The sequence below is a fragment of the Vulpes vulpes genome, chromosome 11 (assembly GCF_048418805.1).
Source record: "Vulpes vulpes isolate BD-2025 chromosome 11, VulVul3, whole genome shotgun sequence".
In the NCBI taxonomy this organism is placed as follows: Eukaryota; Metazoa; Chordata; class Mammalia; order Carnivora; family Canidae; genus Vulpes; species Vulpes vulpes.
In genome coordinates, this window is record NC_132790.1 from 12,153,813 (window position 1) to 12,180,796 (window position 26,984).

Below are 26,984 nucleotides of genomic sequence, written 5' to 3' on the forward strand. Positions count from 1 at the left end.
CCGGCGGGACTCGATCCCAGGACCCCAGGATCATGACCTGAGCCAAAGGCAGATGCGCAACCCCTGAGCCACCCCAGGTGCCCCTCAATCATTAATTCTAAAGATTATCAGGTTTAGCTGAAGACTGAGTTCTGATCATGTTTGCAGTGTTTTCACTCCTAAATAGCTCATTTAAGAGTTTCTTATGTAATAGTTCCTGAAAAGCCACCCTCAGAAAGGGCTGGCCAGGGAAGCAGGAGCCTCTCGGGTCACTGAGGGAGGTGATGCCCACGCGTTCCCCAGGCCCCGGGGGTCCACACCCTGGAAAGGGGCCACCCCCCCGCCCCCCACTGTCGAGTTCTCCCGGAGCCACGGCCAGATCCAAAGGGTGGCCGCCGCCTCTGCGCCGCAGACTCTGAGCCCGGCGGAGCCGGAGTAACTGCCGGGGGCGGCCGGCTGATGGCCAGGGGCGTGGCCGGGGGCGGGCGGCCGGTGGCCAGGGGCGGGGCCGGGGGCGGCTGGCCGATGGCCAGGGGGCGGGGCCGGAGCTGGCCGGCCGATGGCCGGGGGCGGGGCCGGGGGGGGGTGGCCGACCAATGGCCAGGGGCGTGGTCGGGGGCGGGGCAGGGGCGGCCGACCAACGGTCAGGGGCGGGGCCGGGGCGGGGCCGGGCCGGGCCGGGGCGGGGCCGGGGCGGGGCCGGGGCGGCGGGCCTGGGGCGAGCGCGCTGCTCGGCGGCGGGGTTGGCGGCCCCGGCCCGCGGCCCTGCCATGCGGGGCCCCCCGGGCGCTGAGGCGTGCGCCGCGGGGCTCGGAGCCGCGCTCTTTCTGCTGCTCTTCGTGCTGGGGGTCCGCCAGCTGCTGAAGCAGAGGCGGCCGGCCGGCTTCCCCCCCGGGCCGTCGGGGCTGCCATTTATCGGCAACATCTACTCGCTGGCGGCCTCGGGCGAGCTCGCCCACGTCTACATGAGAAAGCAGAGCCGGGTGTACGGCGAGGTACAGCCCGGCGGGCTGCGGGATGCGGGCTGCGGGCGGGGGGCCCCGGGCCTTCCTCCGGGGTGGGCTGCGCGGCCGCCGCCGGGCCCGAGCCGTCGGGACGCCCCTTCCGGCGTTCTAGCGACTTGGAGGGAAACCGGCTTCCCGAGTCGGGGCGGGGGCGGGTGTAGACCTGCCGGAGGCCGCGCCCCGCCGGGGAAGCCCCGCCCCGCAGGGCCGCCCGCTGCCGCCGCCTAGCGCTATCCCGCGGGACCCTCCGGGCTGCTGAGGGCGCCGAGGTGCTGCGCCTGCGCCGTGGGACCCGCCGCTCCGAGAGCGCCCAGGCTGTGCTCCGCGCAGGCGCAGTGTTGGGTTTATTTGCCTCCCCCCCCCCCCCCTTTTTTTTTTGTCAGCCCGTGAGAGGTAGACGTGTGTGCGGATCTACCTGTCGCTTCTGGCGAAAATGAGGCATCCAAACCCTAGGTCCAGATTAACGTTTAATGGGACATTCCTAAATGTTTGCATCTAAGGATGGCTCGTCTAGGCGTCTACTGGAGGGAACAGAAAGCGCAGGTGGAGGGCCTGGCCGGGAGGGGCTCTGGGAAATAGTCATGGAAGAACGAAGGAGTTAGGGACTAAATACGGGTGCGGAGCCCCACCGCGCAGGGACCAGGGGCGGCCTGGGGTCGGGAGCGTCCTCGTGGCCGACGCGGACTGTGAGGCTCACCTGTCCTCTCACCGCCGACCCGCCGACCTGCTACTTGCAGTCTTTCCTGGTGAGGTTTTGGTATATAGGTGAGGTTGGGTGGGGTGAGGCCCGGAGCCCACCACCAAGAAAGAATTCTTGAGACCCCTTTGGTGCAGAATGGTGGTTTTATTAAAGCACAGGGACAGGACCCGTGGGCAGGAATTGCTACTGCTCCAGGCCTGTGAGGTGTGGCTGATTATATACCTGGGAGCTGGGAGGCTTTGAGGGGAGGTACTCTCCAAGGAATTTTGGAAGCAAGGTTTCCAGGACCTGGAGGGGGCTAGCTATTGTTGGGAAAAGGCCACCTATTATGTCTGATAAACCCTGAGTCCTGAGACCCTTCAAATGTCTTTCAGTGGGCCATGTGCTTGGAGGATGATTGCCAACATGTATCTTGGGGGTTTAGAGATAAAGGGAAAATTCCTTTTTTTTTTTTTTTTTTTTGATTTTTATTTATTCATGGGAGATACAGAAAGAGAGGCAGAGACACAGGCAGAGGGAGAAGTAAGCTCCATGCGGATAGCCGGACTTCAGACTCATCCCAGGTCTCCAGGGTCATGCCCTGGGCTGCAGGCAGATGCTCGGCCACTGAGCCACCCGGGCTGCCCAAAGGGAAAATTCTTTTTTTTCAGTTTGCCAACATATAGAATAACACCCAGTGCTCATCCCATCAAGTGCCCCCCTCAGTGCCCATCACCCAGTCACCCTTACCCCTCAACCACCTCCCCTTCCACCACCCCTTGTTCGTTTCCCAGAGTTAGGAGTCTCTCATGTTCTGTCTCCCTTTCTGATATTTCCCACTCATTTTTTCTCCTTTCCCCTTTATTCCTTTTCACATCCCCCCAAATGAATGAGACCATATAATGTTTGTCCTTCTCCAATTGACTTATTTCACTCAGCATAATACCCTCCAGTTCCATCCACATTGAAGCAAATGGTGGGTATTTGTCGTTTCTAATGGCTGAGGAATATTCATGACCACATCTTCTTTATCCATTCATCTTTCGATGGACACCGAGGCTCCTTCCACAGTTGGCTATTGTGGACATTGCTGCTATAAACATCGGAGTGTAGGTGTTCTAGCGTTTGACTGCATCTGTATCTTTGGGGTAAATCCCCAGCAGTGCAATTGCTGGGTCATAGGGCAGGTCTATTTTTAACTCTTTGAGGAACCTCCACACAGTTTTCCAGAGTGGCTGCACCAGTTCACATTCCCACCAACAGTGTAAGAGGGTTCCCCTTCCTCCACATCCTCTCCAACATTTGTTGTTTCCTGCCTTGTTAATTTTCCCCATTCTCACTGGTGTGAGGTGGTATCTCATTGTGGTTTGGATTTGTATTTCCCTGATGGCAAGTGATGCGGAGCATTTTCTCATGTGCTTGTTGGCCATGTCTATGTCTTCTTTAGTGAAATTTCTGTTCATGTCTTTTGCCCATTTCATGATTGGATTGTTTCTTTGCTGTTGAGTTTAATAAGTTCTTTATAGATCTTGGATACTAGTCCTTTATCTGATATGTCATTTGCAAATATCCCATTCTGAAGGTTGTCTTTTAGTTTTGTTGACTGTTTCTTTAACGGAATTTGTATATGTTAAAGTAGGCTTACAGGATCCTGGGGGTCAGGCTGAGATTGCCTTCTGCCCTTAGCAAAGTATGAACATCTAGCAGTTGAGTCTGTAGAGGAATGTCACTTCCCCTGTTTCAAGGACTTGTCAGTGTGCTTTGTCCTCAGCCAGTCCTGTGTTCCCCCATCATTTCCCACTGTGCAGAGATGGAAAGCACAGCCCAGAAATGCTGAGGGACTTGCACAGAGTCACACCGCTGCTCCCTGCGGGGGAAGGAAGGGGGTGTGCAGTACTGAAGTGTGTGATTGCAAGGGTGTCCAGACCTCAGATGGAGGCAGACTTCCCAGGGCACTGGCCAAGCTCACCTGTTTTGCTTTGAATCCATTCATTCCTGTGCAGCCACAAGCCAGGCCCTGCAAGGTGCTGAGGATGAGATGAGGAAGGCAGACACTGCCTGATTTTAGGGAATTAGAGCCCAGTGAGAGAGAGCAAATCTAAATATTGGCCACAAATTGTGAGTGCTTTGAAGGAATAAGATAGCGTTGCTGTTTGGCAATTGTGGTATTTCAGGTGGAGGCTTAAATCTTTATTTGAACCAGAGTTTACAAGAATTATCCTGGGTTTTTGCACATGTCTCATGGTTGACGTTAAACAGAAAGTGAACTTAGGTAAAGCAAATGTATATAATTCTTATATTTTATTGTCAACCTTCCAGTTCTCCAGGAATTGAGTGTGTTTCTATGATTTCCGTTGAACATGTATGACTTCTGGCATGTTGGAACCATGATATTCTAGAGAAATCCTAAAATGTGGAAGTATGAGATTAGAAGTTGAGTCCTCTTTTGTCAGATAAAACTCGATTTTTCTCTGAATGTTAATTTTTCCTCATGTGTAATGATAATAACTAGAAACAAACTGCTACTCAAATGTTCTTGGTTATTAATTGGAAACAATTTATTAGGCCTATAACATAAAAAGTATCTTTAAATCAATTATGTGAAATGCTGTCTTGAATAGGAAGTTGTTTTTCATACACAAATATTTGAACTGATAGGAGCACTGTATTTACAAGGAACATTCTTTTCCAGAAGGAAGTGATCTGAGTTTCCTATCAAAATAGATTTTTTTTTAAAGATTTTTTTTATTTATTAATGAGAGACACGGGGGGGGGGGGGGCCAGAGACACAGGCAGAGGGAGATGCAGGCTTCATTCAGGGAACCTGATGTGGGACTCGATCCTGGGATTCCAGGATCATGCCCTGGGTTGAAGGCAGATGCTCAACCCTGAGCCACCCAGGCGTCCCTCCTATCAAAATAGATTATAAATTATGATAAGACTGTCATTTTGATTCAATGGATTTAAGAATTTGGTATCGGTAATTACTTGCATTGCTGTTGTAACTATTTGAGGTGATTGTCGTTCTTTACAAAGAGTACTCTTTACTGGAAGTGGAAAAATCAGTAGTACTAGTAAGTACAGGAGAAACAGAGGAAAGATGAGCAAAAATGAAAAGGATGTATGCATTGAAGAGTAGATAATTGTTTGACTGACTCTGCCTTACACTTAAGCTGAAAACCACCTAGCATATTGAAACCACTTAACATCTTAATTAAGTCATTGACAGCATTTGATCTTTTGTTTAATTGAAGTATAGTTGAGGCACATGTTACATTAGTTTTAGGTGTAAAGCAGTGATTTAACAACTCTGCACTATTTTAGGCTCACCGCAGGGTGGCCTGCCACCATACAATGCTATCACAGTAACATTTCCCTGTGCTGTATCTTTCATTTCCCTGATTTACATGTTCCACAACTGGAAACTTTTTTTTTTTTTTAAGATTTTATTTTATTTATTCAGAGAGAGAGAGAGAGAGAGGCAGAGACACAGGTAGAGGGAGAAGCAGGCTTCGTGCAGGGAGCCTGACATGGGACTCGATCCCGGGTCTCCAGGATCACGCCCTGGGGAGCCTGACATGGGACTCAATCCCGGGTCTCCAGGATCACGCCCTGGGCTGAGGGCAGCGCTAAACTGCTGCGCCACAGGGGCTGCCCATAACTAGAAACTTTTATCTCCCACTTGCCTTCATCCATTTTGTCCATCCACCCAGTCCCCCTCTGGCTGCCTCCAGTTTTCTGTATTTATGAATCTGTTTCTGCTTTTGTTTGTTTTGTTTTTAGATTCTACATAAAAGCGAAATTATATGGTAATTGTCTTTTCTGTAGGACTTATTTCACTTAGCATAATAACCTCTGTGTCTGTTTATGTTGTCACCGTTGGCAAGATCTCATCTTTTTATAGCTGAGTAATACTCCAGTATATATCCATTGTATATGTATTCATTATATCACATCTTATTCATACATTCTTTTATTGGTGGACATTTAGATTGCTCCCATATCTTGGCTATTGTGAATAATGCTGTAATAAATGTAGCAGTGCATCTATCTTTTTGAAATCGTGTTTTCAGTTTCTTTGGACAAATAACAGTAGAATTACTGAATTGTATGTTGTTTTTTCTCTTAAGATTTATTTGAGAGAGAATCCATACATGGGTGAGAGGAGGGGCAGAGGGAGTGGGGAAGCAGACTCCCTGCTGAGTGCAGAGCTGGCCTCAAGACTCCATCCCAAGACCTTAAGATCACAACCTGAGCCAAAACCAGAAGTCCAACACTTAAACATCTGAGCCACCCAGGCACCTTGTATGCTATAACTAATTTTAATTTTTTGATGAACCATACTGTTTCGGAGTGGCTGTGCCAATTTACATTCTCACCAACATTGTGCAAGGGTTCCCTTTTCTCCACATCCTTGACAGCACTTGTTATTTCTTGTTGGTTTTTTTTTTTATGCTAGCCATCCTTTATTTTATTTATTTATTTATTTATTTATTTATTTATTTATTTATTTATTTATTTATTTAATGTAGGCTCCATGCCCAGTGTGGAGCTCAACTTGGGGCTTGAACTCACAGCCTTGAAATCAAGACCTAAACTGAGATCAAGAGACAGGACTTTTAATCGACAGAGCCACCCAGGCATCCCAGATACTAGCCATTCTGACAGGTAAAATGTGATATCTCATCGTATATTTGATGTACATTTCCCTGATGATTAGTGATATTGATAATCTTTTCATATGGTTTGTGACATGTGTTTGTCTTCTTTGGAAAAATGCCTAGTCAAGTCCTCAGCTAATTTTTATTTTTATTTATTTTTATTTATTTATTTTTAAAGATTTTATTTATTCATTCATTCAGAGAGTGAAGAGAGAGGCAGAGACACAGGCGGAGGGAGAAGCAGGCTCCATGCAGGAAGCCCGATGTGGGACTCGATCCCTGGTCTCCAGGATCACGCCTGGGCTGAAGGCGGCGCTAAACCGCTGCGCCACCGGGGCTGCCCCTCAGCTAATTTTTAACTGGCATTTTCTGGTGTTGAATTATATAATTTCTTTATATATTTTGTATATCAAACCCTTTTTGGCTATATCATTTGCAGATACCTTCTCCCATTCAGTAAGTTGCCTTTCAGTTTTTATTTTGTTTTGCTTTGTTTTTTCAGTGGTTTTCTTTACTGTATAAAAGTTTTTCTTTTGGTGTAATCCCAATAGCTTATTTTATATATATATATATATATTTATATTTATATTTATACATATTTATTATATATATTATATATATATATATATTTTTTTTTTGCTTCTGTTTCCTTTGCCTGAGGAAATCTATCTAAATAAATTGCTAAGGAAAATGAACAGGAGATTACTCCCTATATTCTCTTCTAGTATTTTAATGGTTTCAGGACTTATATTTAGGTCTTTAATCCATTATGAGTTGTTTTTTTTTTAATTTTTATTTATTTATGATAGTCACAGAGGGAGAGAGAGGCTCAGAGACACAGGCAGAGGGAGAAGCAGGCTCCATGCACCGGGAGCCCGACGTGGGATTCGATCCTGGGTCTCCAGGATCGCGCCCTGGGCCAAAGGCAGGCGCCAAACCGCTGCACCACCCAGGGATCCCTGAGTTTATTTTTGTATATGGTGTGAGAAAGTGGTCCAGTTTTATTCTTTGCATGTATTGGTCCAGTGTTGCCAGCACCATTTGTTGAAGAGGCTGTCTTTTCTTCATTGCATATTTTTGCCTGCTCTGTTGTAGATTAATTAACTGTATAATCCTGGGTTTATTTCTAGGCTGTCTTTTCCGTTCCATTAATCTATGTGTCTGTTTTTGTGCCAGGATCATAGTATTTTGATTATTGTATCTTTGTACTATATCTTGAAATCTGGGATTGTAATACCTCCACTTTTTTTCTTCTTCAAGATTGCTTAGGCTGTTTGGGATCTTTTGTGATTCCATACAAATTTTAGGATTGTTTGTTCTAGGATTTCTAGTTCTATGAAAAATGCTCTGTATATTTTGATGGGGATTATGTTAAATCTTTAGATTGCTTTGGACAGTATGGACATTTTAACAATACTGATCTTCCAATCCATGGGCATGGAATATCTTTCCATTTGTGTCATCTTCAATTTTTTTTTAATCAAGTGTTTTATAGATCTCAGAGTGTAGGCTTTTCACCTCCTTGGTTAAATTTATTCCTGGGTATTTTATTATTTTTGGTGCAATTATAAATGGAATTGTTTTATTAATTTCTTTTTTTTGCTACTTCGTTATTAGTTATGACAGTGGAGTAAATTTCTGTATGTTGACTTTGTAATCTATGACTCATTTGTTTGTTATTTCTAAGAGTGTTTTGGTGGAGTCTTTAGGGATTTCTATGTATAGTATAATGTCATCTACAAATAGTTTTACTTCTTCCTTATCAATTTTGGTGCCTTTTATTATTTTTTTCCAGTACTGTGAAACTGTGGCTAGGACTTCCAGTACTATATTGAATAAAAGTGGTGAGAGCAGACATCCTTGTCTTGTTCCTGATCTTAAAGGAAAAACTCTTAATTTTTCACCATTGTGTATGATGTTGGCTATAGGTTTGTCATGCGTGGTCTGTATTATGTTGAGGTGAACTCCCTCTAAACCCACTTTGTTTTGAGTTTTCATTGTGAATAGATGTTGAATTTTTTTTTTCAAATGCTTTTTCTGCATTTATTGAAATGGTTGTGTCTTTTTTTTTTTTTTTTTGCATCCTGGTGATCACATTTATTGAGTTGGAAAAAAATTAAAATGCCCTTTAGCTTAAGAATTTCTGAGTTTATCTGCAAATCAACTCATTTCAGGAGTGAAAGAATCCTTGGTCATTTCTTAATATCAAAATGAACGCAGGTTTCTCTTTTGGATGTCTTCTACATTTAAAGAGGCAATCATACAAAATCTCCTATATTCCATACACGATAAATTCTTTGTTTCAGCCAACTCTTAATGGAGGAGCAACTAGTACAACACCATCTCCCCGGACAAAAAGCATCAGAATATTCTGTTTTGTTGATTTATAGATCTCTTCATATGTTTCTTCATCAATTTCTATAGTAGTCACAGTTTCTTCCACATCTCCCAATATCACATTTAAATGCTGATCAGGGATCCCTGGGTGGCGCAGCGGTTTGGCGCCTGCCTTTGGCCCAGGGCGCGATCCTGGAGACCTGGGATCGAATCCCACATCGGGCTCCCGGTGCATGGAGCCTGCTTCTCCCTCTGCCTGTGTCTCTGCCTCTCTCTCTGTCTCTCTGTGACTATCATAAATAAATAAAAATTTAAAAAAATAAAATAAAATAAATGCTGATCATATGCATGTAATCTGCCTTGAAGCTCTCGGTCATTTCTCATTTTCACATAAATTCGCTCATCCAGGCTGAGCCTGATGAGATCCAGGGGCTCTTCTACGGTGTTGGTAGTTTGTTGCTGGTCCACGTCGTCCACCATCTTTCAAACCCTGCGCCCTTTCCCGGGTTGTGTTATTTTAATCCTTCATTTTGTTAATGTGGTGTGTCATTTGGATTGATTTTCAAAAATTGAAACAGCCTTGCATCCCCAGAATAAATCCCACTTGATCATAGTGAATGATCAATTTAATTAATTTTTAAATTTTGTTTACTAATATTTTATTGACAATTCCTGGTTCTGTTCATCAAGGATATTGGCCTATAGTTTGGGATTTTTGTGTGTGTGTGTGTCTGTGAGTGTTTGTAGTGTCTTTTTTGTTAGTATTAAGGTAATGCTGGCCTTGTAAATGTATTTGGAAACTTTCCCTCTTCTGTTTTTTTGGAATAGTTTAAGGAAACTAAGTATTAACTCTTAAGTATTTGGTAGGATTCACTTGTGAAGCCATCAGATCTTCTTATTTGTTGGGAGTTTTTTATTAGTCATTCAGTGTCATTACTAGAAATCAGCCTGTTCAGATTTGCTGTTTCTTCCTGATTCAGTTTTGGAAGATTGTAGGCTTCTAGGAATCTATTTCAACTAGGTTGTCCAATATGTTAATATATAATTTTTCTTAGTGGTCTCTTACAATCCTTTGTATTTCTGTGGAGTGGGTTATTACCTCTTTTGTTTCTGATTTGATTAATTTGGGTGCCCTTTCCATTTTTCTTTATTAGTCTAGCTAAAAGTTTATCAATTTTGTTGATCTTTTCGAAGAACCAGCTCTTGGTTCATTGATCTGTTCCACTGTTTTAATTTTTTTTAAGATTTTATTTATTTATTTATTCATTCATTCATTCATTCATTCATGAGAGACAGAGAGAGAGAGAGGCAGAGAACACAGCAGAGAAAGCAGGCTCCTTGCAGGGAGCCCGATGTGGAACTCGTTTCTTGACCCCGGGATCACACCCTGAGCCAAAGGCTCAACCACTGAGCCACCCAGGCGTCCCTTCCCAGCTCATTTAGTATGAGGTTAGGTTGAGATTTTTCTTGTTTCTTGAGGCACGTCTATATTGTTATAATCTTCACTCTTAGAACAGCTTCTACTGCATCCCAAAGATTTTGGCCCATTATGTTTTCATTTTCATTGGTCTCTATGTATTTTTTTATTTCCTCTTTGATTTACTGCTTGACCCATTCATTGTTTGGTAGGATGTTATTTAACCTCCAAGTATTTGTGTTCTTTCCAGATTTTTTTCTTGTGGTTGGTTTCTTAGCATTGTGGCTGGAAGAGATGCATGTTATAATTTCAATTTTTCAATTTTTTAACTTTTTTTTTGCCCTAACATGTGATCTATTCTGGAGAATGTCCCATGTGCACTTGAAAAGTTTAATTCCACTGTTTTAGGATGGAATGCTCTGAATATATCTGCCAGATCCACTTGGTCCAGTGTGTCATTCAAAGCCATTGTTTCTTTGTTGATTTTCTGCTCAGATGATCTATCCATTGATGTAAGTGGAGTGTTAAAGTCCTCTACCATGGGCTTGAGTTGGGTCAGACCAGGTATTTGGCAGAGCCATGGTCCCACCAGACTCCCGGGGGCCCTCCCTATTTTGTTCCCTAAAAGACTTTCATTGGTGGGTGTGGGCTGCAAGCTGACCTGATGTCTACCACCCCTCCTTCCCCCGCCACCCACTCTGGGGCTACAGTGGAACTGGGGTGTGTAGTTATCTTACCCTCACCCGGACAGGAGCCCCTTTGGAGTGTTGCTGGCCCCCAACAGGGCTGCTTGCACAGTGCCAGGCTTGTGGTGCTGATTTGGATGGACTCCTGCTGAGGGCAGATTGGAGGAGTGGGTCCCAAAAGAGCACAGGGCTGGGTGTGCTTTCCACAGGCTAGGTCCAGAGTATTCCCACTGTACTGGTTCCCCCAGGCATCTGTGTTATTTAGGTGAGAGGCAGAATGGTGGCTGCTAGCTCTTTTGTTTTTTGAGAAGTTTCCTAATGGTCCCTACCCCTCCAGCATAGGTTCTGAGATTAGTAAATAAATCTTTCCATATCCCCTAGGCATTTTTCGAATTGCTCTTTCTACCTGTATCTCAGCAGTGCTGTTTATTATGCTATCTCTTTAAGGGTGGGGATTCAGTTTCCTATCACCCTCCAGCTCTCCCAAGAGCTTACCCCCCCCCCCCCTTTTAAAGTTCCAGGTATTAAGCCTCATTAATTGTGAAAATTCACGATAGTAAGTCTCTCTATTTTCAAAGCCAAATGTTCTTTGGATTTTTCTTGGTGCAGGGGCCCGTATCTGTGGTGCCCAGTGTGGGATCTGCTCCGTGCTTACAGGGGCCCTCCGTCCCCATGGGACAGGTTTCCTAATGAAGTCACCCTTCCTATCATTTTCAGTGTGGACTCTTTTCTCTACATTTAGCTGTGGAGAGTCTGTTCTGGCAGTCTTTGGGTCGTTGTCTGGGTTATTTACTCTGATATGGGTGTTATCTAGGTATAGCCATGGGACAAGGAGATTTTGAGATCCTCCTATTTCACCACCTTCCCCAGAAATCAAACCTGCTTTGAACTCTATCAGGTAGATTGGTTATCTCCATTTTTTTTAGTTCTTTTCTCACATTTTGTCTTAGTCTTTCATTTGGAACATATTCTCCTGTCTTCTCATTTTGCTTGACTTTCTGTGTTTGTTTTTATGAATTAAATGAATTCGTACTTCTAAACATTAGCAGTCTTGTGTATGGTCATTCCTTGGTTGACTGTGCCTGGTGACTGACTGACTGGCTGGAGCTGTGGCTTATGTGGGCTAGAGGTCCTGGACACTCTGCTGGAGCCCCTCTGGTGGGATGGCTGGAGCTGAAGTAGGCATGGACCAGGGTAATCCAGGGGTCTTCACACAGAGGGTGCCCTGGCAGACAGCCTAAGCTGAAGTGGTTGTAAACCAAGTGGTCTTGGGGCTTTCCACACAGAGAGTACCCTGGCAGGATAGCTGAAGGTAAAGTAGGTGCAAGAGGGGGAGTCCCAGTGTACTCCGAGCAGAGGATGCCCTGGCACAGAGTCTGGAGCTGAAATTGACATGGGGTCCCAGGGCCCTCTAAGCAGGGGGTGCCCTGGCAGGGTGACTAAAGCCAAGGCAAGGCAAACGGCTAGGAGTTCCTTGGGCCCTCTACACTGGGGGTACCCTGGCAAGTCATCTGGAACTGAAGTGGTATGGGCCTGGAGTATTCCAGGGTGCTTTGCCCATGTCACATTGGTGAGACAGCTGGAATTGTGTGTGCTGTGCTGGGGCCTTCTGATCGGGATGGCTTGGACTGGTGTGGGGTAGGGGCCCAGTGCACTGAGGATGCAGGTGGCTTTGGTGCCTACCCCCTGCTTCTTTCTGTGCTGTCATGGTGGAAGAGATATGTAAACCATGCATTTGCCAGTCCTGGCTTCCTAGCTTCCAGTAGCTCCCCTGCCCTTTGGCAGGGTTCTAAGGGCTAACTTTTTTATATTCTAGTTGCTCTTTCTTTTTTTTAAGATTATTTATTTATTAGAGAAAGCAAGAGAGTACAAGCAGGGGAGCCGCAGAAGGAGAGAAAGAAGCAGGCTCCCCACTGAGCAGGGAGCTTGATGTGGGGCTTGATCCCAGCTAAAGGCAGACACTTAACCAACTGAGCCACCCAGGCACTCTGCCCTTTTTTCTTTTCTTTTCTTTTCTTTTTTTTAAATAGGCTCCACACCCACTGTGAAGCCCAACATGGGACTTGAACTCATGACCCTGAGCTCAAGACCCAAGCTGAGATCAAGAGTTGGGTGCTCAGGGTGCCTGGGTGTCAATCGGTTTAGCATCTGCCTTCTGCCTTCTGCCATCTGCCTATCTGCCTTCATCTCAGGTTGTGATCCCAGGGTCCTGGGATCAGGCCCCACATAGGGCTCCGTGCTCAGCAGAGAGTCTGCTTCTCCCTTTCCCTCTGCCCCTCCACCCCGCTCTTGCTCTCCCTCTCCCTCTCTCTCTCTCTCTTTCTCTCAAATAAATAAAATCTTAAAAAAAAAAAAAAAACTCAACTGATTGAGCCACCCAGGTACCCCAATATATTCTAGTTACCCTTTTAAACCATGGCTTTTTTCCTGTGCACCAAGGCAGGTGAATCTCATCTCAGTCCCTCAGTGCTGTCCCTCCCCACTGCAGTTCAAGCACTGGGGGTGGGGTTCCCTTTGTTACCATAGTCTCCATTTTCTCTTGTCATTCTTTATGTGGCCTATCTTTTGTTCTATAGAAGCTGTTCAGGTAGCCCTCATTCCTTCAGGAAGAATTGCTTTATAAATAGGTATAGATTTGGTGTGTCAGTGGAGGAGGTGAGTTCCAAGTCTTTCTATATCTCCATTTTGGACCCTTCTCCCTGGCAACATTTGATCTTTATCTTAGTTGGGAAGCAGTAAAGGTATCTCATTGCTTTTGAGGTATTTTGCAATTCTGCTAAAGTCTCACAGTTAGTATAAGTTGTTAAAATACTATACTTTTTTTTGGAAGTAGGAAGAGACTGTTACCTCTTATACTTCTGAAAGGTTATAGAAAGTTGTTTATAGGGCTTATTAGTAAATGGAATTTTATTTTTCTATTATCTTCTTCACTGGAAATGTAGGCTCACAGGAAAAACCTGGACTTGAAAATTGCTTGTGAGAAATGGCGGTCACTTTAAGTGTCACTTACTTTTATGAAGTCTGTGACTTCAGTTCTTTTTTTATAATTCTTGAAAACAACCAGACCTTGGGGCTCATACATTCATTTTAAAGGTAATCTTAGATAGAAATATACCACATCAAGAAGTATCATTTCCTTGGAGATTCACTCTGAATGTGTAAGCTTCTGCAATGACTTTAATCTGAATCCAAATTTTGAGTAGCATTTCCTAGCTAGCAAAAGGAGTAAAAGTGTTTTTTACAGATTATTTTCAGGTAATGCCTGTAAGGACAATAAAGCAATTCCTTTACTTTAAGGCAAGTGGATCTGGCAACTTATTAATTTATTTATACAGGAAGTATTTATTTAGATCTTTATGCAAGGCACTAGGTGTGATTTTATGGAAGGTTCAGAAGATGAAAGAGATGAAATCACTGATTCTGTGGAGTTTATAATTTAGCAACCAAGCAGAAGACAAGAGTATTCCTGGCTTCCGGTGCAAGGTAGTATTAAATGAGTGCCATGGGAGTATCTAAGCTTGTGCTGTGGTGGTTCAAAGGAGAGAGAGAGAAGGAGAATGCACCAAGAAAGGCTTTATAGAGGATGTTCCCTAAAGACTTGGTATAGTTTGGAGAGTATGACAGTCAAGGGAGGCATTTCAAAATGAGAAAACAGCCCACACAAAGGTTGAAAAGTGGGAAGCAGTTGGTTGTTTTCATCAATGGCACTTTTCACATCCCTCTGTTACTAGCCCTTCACCTATGGTGTTGTATAAATAGTGTACTTAAAGGTGTGTCTTCACCACTATTCAATAATTCAGCATATACTTACTGGTTGTCAGCATCTGTTAGGCACTGTCCCAGGTGTGAAGATACCTGTTTGGTAGTAAACCAAACAGTGGTAAAAATCCCTGTCCTCATATAGCTTACATACCCTTGGCGGTTGAGGTGGTGGTGGGGGAGACGGACAATATAAATACAATAAGTAAACGATACAGTACATCAAAGTACAGAGTGTGAAGTCAGTTAAGTTAGGGATAGAATTTTAACTGAGTTAGAGCAGGCCTCACTGCAAAGACATTTGAACAAAGGCTTAAAGGAAATCAAGGACAAAACTAGGCAAAACTGGAGGAAGAACATTCCAGGCCAAGAGAACACGTACAAAGGCCATGTAGCAGGAGTATGCCATGTGGAGAACCACCTATCAAGACACAAGTTGAGAGGCTATTGTGATAACATGGGAGAAATGAAGGTGGTTTGGATCAGTGTCAGGGATGGAAGGGTAAGAAATAGCCATCTCCTGTTTACATTCTGAAAATCAATCAACACTCTAGGCAGTGATGTCGGGCTGGGAAGAAAAACAGAGCCAACACAGGCAGTTTAGGTCCTCAACAGCTCGAAGAATGAAACCTTCCTGAAAGTCCTTGAAAACAGCATAATACCAGAATAGATGCTAGGTCAAATGATAATTTCCCCAGGTTTACTCTCAAATAGGGGTCCACATTTTTTAGTAAAGGTGGATTGTGTAACAGCTTTCTCAAGCCATGGTCTTTGTAATCCATAGTGTCCACACCTGACAGCTTTACCCTGCAATATGATGCTCCTGTTTGTTCTCTATCCGTATTACCACAGCTTGCAGCCCCAAGGTCTTCTTCTACCATCCTTGTGAAACCATCAGTCTGTTTTTTGTTTTTTTTTTTTTCCCCTGCATCAGAACAAGTGCCTGTTCACTAATGCCTTCCCTTCCTGCTTTGATACTGTGATTTATAATAAGAAATCCATATTTGGTCTTTGTCTCTTTCCTGGAATATACTAATGTCCTTGGAATTTCCTAAGTGTTAAAAGTGATACAGGTGTTTTTTTAATTCATGACAAGCCTCTTTCAACTATACCTGAGTTTATGCTAATGAGATAATTTTTGGAGCATCTCTAAAGTGGGAGTTTATTGCCAGGAGAACCAGTCATGATTAGATGGTGGAACTTCCCATCATACCCCTGCTACCTCTGGGGGAGGGGGAGGGGCTGGAATTTGAATCAGTCACTAGTGACCCATGATATAATTAAACATGCCTAGGTAATAAAGGCTCCATAACAATCCCTGAATTCCAGGGTTCAGAGAGTGTCCATGTTGGTAAACAGGTGGAGGTGAGCAGAGACTAGATAGCATGCCTGGGGAGAGCATGGAAGCTTTGTTCCCCTTTCCCCATACCTTCCCTATGCATATCTTCTGTATGGCTGTTCCTGAGTTATATCCTTCTATGATAAACTGTGAATCTAGTAAGTAAAATGTTTTCCTGAGTTCTATGAACCACTCTAGCCCACTAATCGAACCCAAGGAGGAGGTCGTGGGAACCTCTGATTTATAGCCTGTTGGTCAGAAGAACCCGAACTTGGTGATTGGCATCTGAAGTAGAGATAGGGAGCAGTCTTATGGGACTGAGCCCTTAACTTGTGGGATCTGAAACTATGTCCAGGTAGGTAGTGTCAAAATTGAGTTAAATTCTAGGACACCCAGCTGGTATCCTAGAATTGCTGAGGGGTGGAAAATCATACAGCTGGTGTCAGTTTAGAGTAGAGTACTGAGATGAGAGGAGACACACGAGAAGGAGGCGTTTTCCCTTTATATCTGATACAATTACACTTCTAGGGCTCGACTTTAAAACAATTTCATTGCTGCTTTGGGAACTGAAAGAGTCCCACATTTGCCAGCTGGAAGCCATTCTCTTGGCACTGAAACTCTTCCACTGCCGCTCTTGACTACTACCACTGCTTGTCGCGCACAGTCGATGCTACCTCCCCAAGGTTCTAGGGGTTCCTGCTGCTCGGTTGGCAGAGCCAAACCTGTGCCAAAGCCTCCATTGTTCAGTTGGTTGCTTCTGCTACTACTTGGAGGTCTTCATCACATTTTTTCCTGTAATTACTACTGCTGAACTTCTGTTCTTCATTAAACCTATTTGTTGTTGGGTTGTTTTTTTTTTCCCTCTAAAGTAGTATAAATGGTTAAATTTGCTCTACTTATTTGCACAGAATGAGGCTTGATTCAGTATTTTGGCCCTAAAAATTAGCTCTCAGCCAAGCCCTGACAGGATGAAGATAAGCAATCTTTGCACACCACTGATAGTTCTCTCACTGCATTAGCCTCTTATTTTGGACTAGCTAGAGTAGACTACAGGAGGTGTTCTGTTGTAAGTGAACCTGAGGTGAATGAAGCACAGGCATAGGATGGATATTCATTCTGTCTTGCCTTTCCCTTAGCTGAGGGCACCCACCTGTGCCTATGTGGTAAGTGCCTTTTCTCCAAAGTCAGATTCCCTTTGGTACCCTCTTTGTTAACTTGGAATTCAGAGACCCAAATACAAATGAGGCTAGTTGTAATATGTTTATACATCAAAGTTCTTTCTCAGGCAATCCCCTCCCTATATAAGCCTGGAAATAATTGTGCTGCTTCCTCATTTATCTTGGAAATAAAAAGAGATTCCTAGATCTTACTGAAGGCATTGAGTTGGAATGAATCTTAAAGGAGCATCTGAATCAAGTATCATATTTTCTGGGGCAGCCCTGAAGCCCAAAAAGGTTAAAGGTTCTGTCCAGGGTCCTCTCTTTGTTTAATGACAAAGCTTAAACTAGAACCCAAGCCTCATGAGCCCAGTACTGTCTTCCTTATACCATTTATAAGATTATGTCTTCAGGCACTGACTAGGTCATGAAATTGTAGTGTTTGCTATGCCTTGTGGAGAGAAGGCACTCAAAACATTGTCAGTTACAGAATAAATCCTTACATTTTCAGGGAAGTAACAAATAATGGGAGAACCGGGATTAGCACATTTGGATTTCCATAGTTAATATTTCTGTTTTGTCATTTACATTTTTTTTTTCTTCTCAAAGATCTTCAGTTTAGATCTTGGAGGTATATCAGCTGTGGTTTTAAATGGCTATGATGTAGTAAAGGAATGCCTTGTTCATCAAAGTGAGATTTTTGCAGACAGACCATGCCTTCCTTTATTCATGAAGATGACAAAAATGGGAGGTATGTTTATTTTCAACTATTTAGTGAAATAGTGATTTACTATTTTATTTATTTGCTATTATAAATTACACTCCTTATTTTATGTAATTTTAGTATATAGAGTTTAGGTTCTATTGTACTGATTAGCAGGAAAGAATTAATTAATTTAGATTACAGAACTTAATATTTGAAGACCTTTCAGGCTACATTACACTCATATTTTAGACCAGTACTTGCTAATTCTGCTGTTGTAATTCTGTCTTATAAATATTGTAAATAATATTTTAAAGAATTAGCATTTAATAATACCTGCAAGTTTTGTGAAGCAAGCTAGGAGAACACATACATGATCATGCACACTTGAATCAAAAGTGGTTTTCAAAGCTAGTCTTGAGTACTTGATGACATTTTCACTATCAAAATAGAATGTGAAGAAGACTTTCTTAACTACTAACCAGTATGACATATGCTAGAACACAGATGGTTTTATCCAAAGATACCAAAAGCTATAGCAACAGAGGGCAGCCCGGGTGGCTCAGGGGTTTGACACCTGCCCTCAGCCCAGGGCGTGATCCTGGAGTCCTGGAATCGAGTCCCACATTGGGCTCCCTGCATGGAGCCTGCTTCTCCCTCTGCCTATGTCTCTGCCTCTCTCTGTCTCCCTCATGAATAAATAAATAAAATCTTAAAAAAAAAAAAAAAAAAAAAGGAGAAAGGCTGAAGGTTAACAGAATTGGTGAGCAGAAAGCCCAAACTAGAGTGTTGAAATCAGATGTAGTGGTTTTAATACTTAATAGTGTAAGAATCTTACAATAATGGTGTCCAAAACTCTCTAATGAGAGCTACACACTTATTTTCAAAGAAAAATGTGACAAAATTTGGTTTCCATAGACTAAAAATAAAGATATTGAAAGGAAAATAAAATTAACCATTTATTAAATCACAAAGCAAACTGACTAGTGCAAAGAAAACACCAGTTTTAAAGGACAAATTCTCAGGCTAGAGTATAATGATACTTGGAAACAATAAAATAAATAAAACAAAAATTTCCAACCTCTTACTCTTCTTAATAATAATTAGGCCAAAGAAGAAATTATACCACAATTATAATAGAAAACCTTTAAAGAAATGGTGAAAATGAAAGATGATGTTATCAGAGTAATACTTGGGATAAAGTATATACTATATATTTTTCAAAGCTACAGTTTTGTAGTTTCAACTATTTTTATCATAAAGTAAGCATTTGGTATTTTCAAAAAAACAGTAAGAGAAAAAGAAGTAGAAAATTTTGTGTTATTGTAAATACTTATGCACTGAACTTGCAACTGAGAAATCATAGCCACTATTAGCTCACTCTTTGGGTAAAAGTTGCCCTATAGGTGGGCTCAGCCCATGTTTGGCCAGCATAGAGTTATCACAAGGCTCCTCTGTACCCTCTTGTACATGTATCCAACATACATACATTGCTCTAGGGCTTGCTGTCATCCCAGTGCCTTTGCACTAGCTTTTCCCTGTACAGCAGGAATCTTTCCTGAATATCTGCTAGACTCACTCTCCTGTCCTATATCTTTACTTATGTCACTTTCTCAGTGAGATTTTCCCTGACTACCCTATGTTTCCTTCCTGGCTGTATAATTTATTTGTTTGTCTCTTCTCCCTAGCATGTAAGGTCCAAGAGAATAGGGATCTTTGCCTCTTTTGTTTACTGATATATCTGTGACACTTAGAATGCTTCCTGGAACACAGTAAGTGTTCCATAAATACGTATTGAGTATTTGTTGAATGGTCATCTGGGAGTATAGAAAAGACAATGGACTATAGGAACATAAGATGGCTGCATAGCACCAAAGACCCCCTTATGTATGGTTAGCTTTATCATAAGCTCCAAATTTATTTATTTTTTTATAAGCTCCAAATTTAAAAACTGTTACACAAAAGTTGCTGAAATGTAAATTTTATAGGTACCTTGTGTACACAAGAGAACGTGACATTTTTTATCATAGGTACATGTATGTACCAATTGTGAGTGAAGTTTTGAGTAAAGTACATATTATATATATATGTGCTAAGGATGTTGTTTTTCTCTTTAAAAAAAAAGATTGATTTAGAGAGAAAGCATGACAGAGAGGAGAAGAGGGAAAGGGAGAGAGAATCTTAAGCAGACTCCACACTGAGTGCAGAGCCTGATGACAGGGCTCAATCTCATGACCTTGAGATCATGACCTGAGCCGAAATCAAGGGTCGGATGCTTAACCGACTGAGCCACCCAGGTGACCCTGTTTTTCCCTTAATAGGTAATTTGTTTCTTTTTAAGTTTTTGCAAATCTCTTTCTTAATTCAAGTATAATTAAACTACAGTGTCCTATTAGTTTCGGATATACAATGTAATGATTCAACAACTCCATACATTACTCAGTGCTCATCATGATAAGGGTACTCTTAATCTCCTTCACCTATTTCACTCATCTCCCCGCATACCTCCCCTCTGCTGACTACCAGTTTGTTCTCTATATTTTAGAGTCTGTTTTATTGATTGTCTCTTTTTTCTTTGTTTTGTTTCTTAAATTCCACATATGAGTAAAATCATATGGTATTTGTTTTTCTCTGACTTATTCCACTGAAAGTTATATTCTTTAGATCCATCCATGCTTTTGCAAATGGCAAGATTTCATTCTATTAGGGCTGAGTTCTCTATTCCATTTTGTGTGTGTGTGTGTGTGTGTGTATATATATATACATATATATATACATATATATATATCTTCCACATCTTCTTTACCCATTTGTCTATCAATGAACACTTGGGTTGCTTCCATATCTTGGCTATTGTAAATAATTCTGCAATAAACATAAGGGTGAGGGTGCCTGGGTGGCTCAGTGGTTGGCGTCTGCCTTTGGCTCAGGGCGTGATCCCAGAGTCCTGGGATGGAGTACCGCATCGGGCTCTCTGCATGGAGCCTGCTTCTCCTCCCTCTTTCTCTGTCTCTGCCTTTCTATGTCTCTCGTGAATAGATAAATAAAATCTTTAAAAAATAAAATAAACATAAGGGTGCATCTTGATAATTAATTTAAAAGGAATATATTCGACATCAGAAGAGCATACATAGTATACTGTGGAGACTCTGAAATTTTATGGCAACAATATCAACATGAGAAGTTTTGAGTTTCATATTTGCCCTCTGTCTTCATTTGGGCTGCTTTAGTAAAAATACCATAGACTTAGTGCCTTAAACAACAATCATTTATTCTCACAGATCTGGAAGTTGGAAAATCAAGATCAAGGGGCCAGGAGATCTGGTGTCTGGTACTTTCTCCATTGATTCCAACTTCTTGGCCTTCTTCTTGTATCCTCACATAGCTGAGAATAGTCATCTCCTGTGTTTCTTATTACGGGCACCAGTCTAGCTCATGAAGCTCTACCCTCATGACCTAATTACCACCTCAAAGGCCCCACTTCCTAATTTAATACCATCACTTTGGGGATTAGGCTTCAACATATGAATTTTGTGGGGACACAAACACTCAATCCATAGTATCCTCCTTTTGGCTTGAATATTTCCACCACATTGACACCTCCTTTCAGGCTTCCTTATTAGCCTTTTCCATAGTCATCTTGTTAGGGAACATTTGCTTTTAATAGGAGAAAAATCTGTATTCTAAAATCTAGAAACAGAAACACAGAAAATAAAATTAAAAAAAACACAGAAAATTTTTAATCCTACAAGCATGATTTTCAGTTTGCTTTAGTCCAATATAAAATTTACCCATAGAACATGAAATAATTTTGTCTTTTGTAGATGAGTCTTATAGTAATAGGTAAAATTATATAAGACTGTTCAGTTTCTTGTGCTGGAAGAATTACAGGTCTTTTCTGCCTGTCCCCACATAAAAAGTAGACAAGCTTTATCTGTTGACAGTATTCTGTGGCTAATGAGTAGCAAAGAACAAGGCTTAACCACTAGGTCTAGTTTTAGAGTTATAGAAAGATAATTTGGAAAAGAATGGCTAACCATCTTTTTTTACTCCATAGCATTTTCAAGGTGTTAGAAACAGGAAATGTAGGAATGATAAAGCTTTTTTTAAGACTTTTTTTTTTTTTTTTTCCAGGCTTACTCAATTCCAGATATGGCCGAGGATGGGTTGATCACAGAAAATTAGCTGTAAATAGCTTTCGCTGTTTTGGATATGGCCAAAAGTCTTTTGAATCTAAAATCTTAGAAGAAACCAATTTTTTTATTGATGCTATTGAAACATACAAAGGTAGACCTTTTGACCTTAAACAATTAATAACAAATGCTGTTTCAAACATAACCAATCTGATCATTTTTGGAGAACGCTTTACTTATGAAGACACGGATTTTCAGCACATGATTGAGTTATTTAGTGAAAATGTGGAACTAGCAGCCAGTGCCTCAGTCTTCCTGTATAATGCCTTTCCATGGATTGGTATCATACCTTTTGGAAAACATCAACAGCTGTTTAGAAATGCAGCTGTAGTCTATGATTTTCTCTCCAGGCTTATTGAAAAAGCTTCCATCAACAGAAAGCCTCAGTCACCCCAGCATTTTGTTGATGCTTACTTAAATGAGATGGATCAAGGTAAAAATGACCCATCATGTACTTTCTCCAAAGAAAACCTCATTTTTTCCGTGGGTGAACTCATCATTGCTGGAACTGAAACTACAACCAATGTGCTTCGGTGGGCAATTCTTTTCATGGCCCTTTATCCTAATATACAAGGTGAGGATCCTCTTGATGTCAGGGCTGTCCCTACATTTAGGACTTACACATGTTTTAGAGTCTTTGGGTATGTACAAAGCATTTTATTTAGGAATTTATGCTGTGCTAGCCAAGAAGAAAAATATTTCATAGTTATAAAGAGTTTCACATATGTTACCTCCAGTCATGTAAAAACGTCAGAGATGGGTCTCATTATGCCCGTTTTCTCCAGCTAAATGGCTGACTTGCCCAATCTCAGCCACTGGAAGTGGCAGAGCTGGGACCTGAACTCTGTTTTGTTTTCTTTAATCCAAGTTTTATGTTTCACTATTTCCCTTGCTGAGAGTGATGTTATTACAATTATTTTTACTACTTTTCGTGTGTTTTTCACAACAGAGTTACTTTGGTTTCTGGTGGCACACAATATATGGCCTATGTTTAAAAAGAACTCCCAGATAATGAAAAATCTGAATCTGGTACCCGTACCTTGTTGACTTATTATAGGTTATCCAAAGGGAAATTACTTTGGATGTAATTCTAAGAATTGCATAATAACTTGAACACTTTTTCTCTAACAGGACAAGTTCAGAAAGAGATCGATTTAATTATGGGACCCACTGGGAAGCTCTCTTGGGATGACAAATGCAAAATGCCTTATACTGAGGCAGTCTTGCATGAAGTTTTAAGATTCTGTAATATAGTGCCATTAGGAATTTTCCATGCAACCTCTGAAGATGCAGTTGTACGTGGTTATTCCATTCCTAAAGGCACAACAGTAATTACAAATCTTTATTCTGTACATTTTGATGAAAAGTACTGGAGAAACCCAGAAATATTCTATCCTGAGCGATTTCTGGACAGCAGTGGATATTTTGCCAAGAAGGAGGCTTTGGTTCCTTTTTCCCTAGGTAAGAAAACTTTCACAAGGACACAACTTTAGGACAGAGCATAATGATGATTGATCATGTATAACATCTTAATCTGAAACATTCTGTTGTAGAATTAAAGACTCCAACTCTGAAAATACAGCATTGAATCTTACAGGAGAGATTGGTTTAATTAGAGGTCATTAACACCTGTTTGTACTCAATACTTAGAAATTGTTGAGAAGCTGTGGCTTCTTCTGAAACTTTTTTGCTTGTGGATTTGGGTTTGGATCAAAACTTGAAGGGCTAGAAGTCAGTAGGAACAGGTAGAAACTGAGACCCAGGGGAGGAAATGACATAATTTGAAGTGAAATTGAAACAAAGCTCTCTTGGCTTCTTCTTCAGTGTACCTCATCTCTAAAATTATTGCATTTGCTGTAAAAAAGTACACAGACCACAAGACCAATGGAAGATGGATTAGAAGCTCTTCTTTCATTGGGGAAGGGTTCACATTTAGGCATTTGAATTGAAACGAACTTCTCATGGATCTATAGAACAAAATGGCATACCTGAAATTTGATCTTTCATGGCATATCTTGGGCTGTGTTGCAAAGTGCAAGGGAAGTGCAGAAGGGGATTAATAAGCTTACAGAAGTCCATGATCTGACAAGAGAAGGCAAAGAAATGGGCTCTAGGGACTGAAGTGCCAGCTGTTATTTTTAATAAACATAACTGCCTCTTTCTTTAAATAACAGACTTAGTGAATGGTATCCATATACTAGATATGAATTTTAGTAAATATTATGGATTCTAAAAAATCATGCTGTTCTTTTTTGTTTAGGGAAAAGACATTGCCTTGGAGAGCAGCTGGCTCGGATGGAGATGTTCCTGTTTTTCACAGCATTGCTCCAGCGGTTTCACTTGCATTTCCCCCATGGGCTGGTTCCAGATCTGAAGCCCCGATTAGGCATGACATTGCAACCCCAGCCCTACCTCATCTGTGCAGAAAGACGCTGAAAGTACATGGATGTTTTGTGGGAAAAGGCTATCTGGTTGCCTTTTATCCCTGAACCTTGTTTATCTACTAATCAGTGTATGTGTTTGGGCAGAAATCACAGCATGATACAGCCAAATGAACACGGGCATGTCTTTGAAAGCATTACTAAAGTAATAATAAGCATTAGCTATGTTTTTTTCCAAGCTTTCATGGCTCCTAAGGTGGGATTATCTGTGGAGGAAAACAAAGGTGCAAATGACAGGTTTTGCTTAAGTAAGAAGGGCCGTGGATGCCCTTGGCAGAGCCCGACTTTTCACCCTCTTCTTGAGCACCAGGTAACCTCTTCCTTTCTTGACTCCATCTTGCTCCTTTCCTGGGGGGTTTGCTTCCAAATTCCAGTGGCATTTCCCTTCTGATCAGGTATCATTAATGGATAGTATGGTAGGGAGTCAACTTTAATAGAAGAATAAAGAAATTAGAACCTAAATAAATAAATGAATTTGGAGTACAGAGGTATTTTAGACACAGTGGCAGATAATAGAAGAAATATCTATGTATTTTAGAACCTGCCAGTGCTTTCAAATCTTGCTCCCTGTGATGTTTTCATAAGAATTACATTGTTCTTGGGCAGCCTGGGTGGCTCAGCGGTTTAGTGCCCCCGTCAGCCCAGGGCCTGATCCTGGGACCCAGGATCGAGTCCTGCGTTGGGTTCCCTGCATGGAGCCTGCCTCTCCCTCTTGCCTGTGTCTCTGCCTCTCTCTCTCTCTCCCTGTTTCTCATTAATAAATAAATAAAATCTTTAAAAAAAATAATTACATTGTTCTTACAAATGAAGGTCCCTGACCCCTGAATATTCATTCCCATAGCACCAGTTCAGTAAAAGGAAATTAGAAGAATGTAATTTTAATAAAAATGACCTCCTAAAAGTGATTATTAATTCTTTATGGGCAGAGACATTTTTCCTAGTACCGCTTTTTTCTTAACCAATCTCAGGTCTTTTTTTTTCTTTTAAAGATTTTTATTGATTTATTCATGAGAAACACAGAGGGAGAAGCAGGCTCCTTGCAGGAAGTCTGATGTGGGACTCGATCCTGGGACTCCAGGATCATACCCTGAGCCAAAGGCAAGTGCTCAACCGTTGAGCCACCCAGGCATCCCCCAATCTCAGGTTTTAAAGATGGAATTGTTTTACCTTTTAGAGCTCTCCAGGCATTTCCATGGATTGCTGTTATTTTTCTGAAGATAACACTATACAAATAAAAAAAAAAAAAAACATGCTTTAGAGCCAGAGTAAATGTATATGTTGGGACACCTGAGAAAGATGAGTGTCTAGTAGTAATGATGCCAGGAAAATAAGTGTGAACTATGACTGTCCTATCAAACTGGTATGTATATTATTCACCCACTTACAGTTTTTTTTAACATGATTTCTTCCAAGGTTGTACATCAAGAGTTTCTACTCTTGTAAGCAGCTCATGAATAGTTGTAGCCTTAAAGCAAATGCACATAATAACAACTTCTATTAAGAATATGAATTTAACCTTAATAACCTTATCTGTTGAATATTTTCAAGTTTCTATGTGATGAATTAGGAGTCTTTGCTTCTCTGATATATTGAGAATTTGTGGTTGCAAGAGGAAAAAGTCCTGGACAAATTTACATAACTAATAAAGGAGAAATTTGGTGGTATTTTGGCAGTTTTAGGGTAGGTATGACCTACATGTTCCATGTATAATCAAATAAATGTCTGTTTGCATTTCTCAGTTTAGCCTCCCAGATGGTATCAGCTTTAATCTTAAGACTGACTCATGGAAGTACATGTGCTTTGCCTCCTTGTTGAGACAGTGAGCTTGGGTTGTTTCTGGGGAAGTTAGGGAGCTTTTCAGGTATTCTCCCCAAACTATTCTTTGTGTCCTAAGTTATGTGCCCATTTTTTAAAACTATGTCTTTTTAATAAATAAATAAATAAATAAATAAATAAATAAATAAATAAATAAATAAAACTATGTCTTTTGAGTGGGATTATGGTTCACTGAGGCCTGACTACTAGAGTCAGTGATGGAGTTGGTTTCCTCCAAAGAACATGTGCTACATTGGGGTAGTATAGTTACCTAAACAAAAATAAAGAGAGTTATGAAGAGAAGAGGAACTCTGGACTAGCAGATTAATTACAATATCTGCCTCACTGCCCTCTAACTGCTTCCTAAGCTAAGCAACTCTTCCACCTGCTTCCCTGACTCTTGACAGATCTGTTAATTCAGGTTACTTTTTGATTTTTGCTTTTCCTTTGACACAACGAGTCTCTCATCCCTGGCCTCCTACTTGCTGTCATATCTCATATAAATGCCTAGGTGGAGCTCTACAGACTGGGGATTCTGGAAGCTTGGTAGACTTAGCAAAGAAATTTAGTGAACTGGAGCAGGTTATAATCAAAATTAAGGAGGCCTCATTTTGCTCTTGAATACCATCATTATTCAAGGATGATTAAGACCTTCATAAATCTACAAAAAAGAACATGCTATTTATTTTCTTTACCTTGTATCTAAAGAAATGTTATATATATTTTTTTCTTGCTGAAGTTAATGCCAATGTGACAAAAATAATTTAAAAATGTAGATTTAGGGCAGCCCGGGTGGCTCAGTGGTTTAGCACCA

General features: G+C 41.6%; 1 protein-coding gene across 4 annotated transcripts; it reads left to right on the top strand.

Annotated features, from left to right (window-relative positions):
• The first annotated feature begins 693 nt into the window (after window positions 1-693).
• CYP2R1 (cytochrome P450 family 2 subfamily R member 1) lies at window positions 694-26,336 on the top strand. 4 transcript variants are annotated; one of them, XM_072725585.1, is made up of 6 exons: window positions 840-974; window positions 6,195-6,330; window positions 17,628-17,769; window positions 21,856-22,488; window positions 23,046-23,375; window positions 24,175-26,336. In XM_072725585.1, the coding sequence occupies exons 3-6, from the start codon at window positions 17,748-17,750 to the stop codon at window positions 24,348-24,350; spliced, it is 1,161 nt and encodes a 386-aa protein (XP_072581686.1). In that variant the 5' UTR covers window positions 840-974; window positions 6,195-6,330; window positions 17,628-17,747; the 3' UTR covers window positions 24,351-26,336. The 4 variants fall into 4 exon arrangements, with proteins under 4 accessions (XP_025863990.1, XP_072581686.1, XP_072581687.1 ...); XM_026008205.2 differs by lacking the exon at window positions 6,195-6,330 and having other exon boundaries at window positions 694-974; XM_072725586.1 differs by lacking the exon at window positions 17,628-17,769.
• The last annotated feature ends 648 nt before the right edge of the window (window positions 26,337-26,984 follow it).

What these genes read in the sequence shown, in the direction of transcription:
- CYP2R1 (XM_026008205.2), top strand. Translation starts at nt 750, where the DNA reads ATGCGGGGCCCCCCGGGCGCTGAGGCGTGCGCCGCGGGGCTCGGAGCC. An exon ending in AGAGCCGGGTGTACGGCGAG is followed by an intron (nt 975 to 17,627) that starts GTACAGCCCGGC and finishes TTCTTCTCAAAG; the next exon opens with ATCTTCAGTTTAGATCTTGG. An exon ending in TTTGGTTCCTTTTTCCCTAG is followed by an intron (nt 23,376 to 24,174) that starts GTAAGAAAACTT and finishes TTTTTTGTTTAG; the next exon opens with GGAAAAGACATTGCCTTGGA.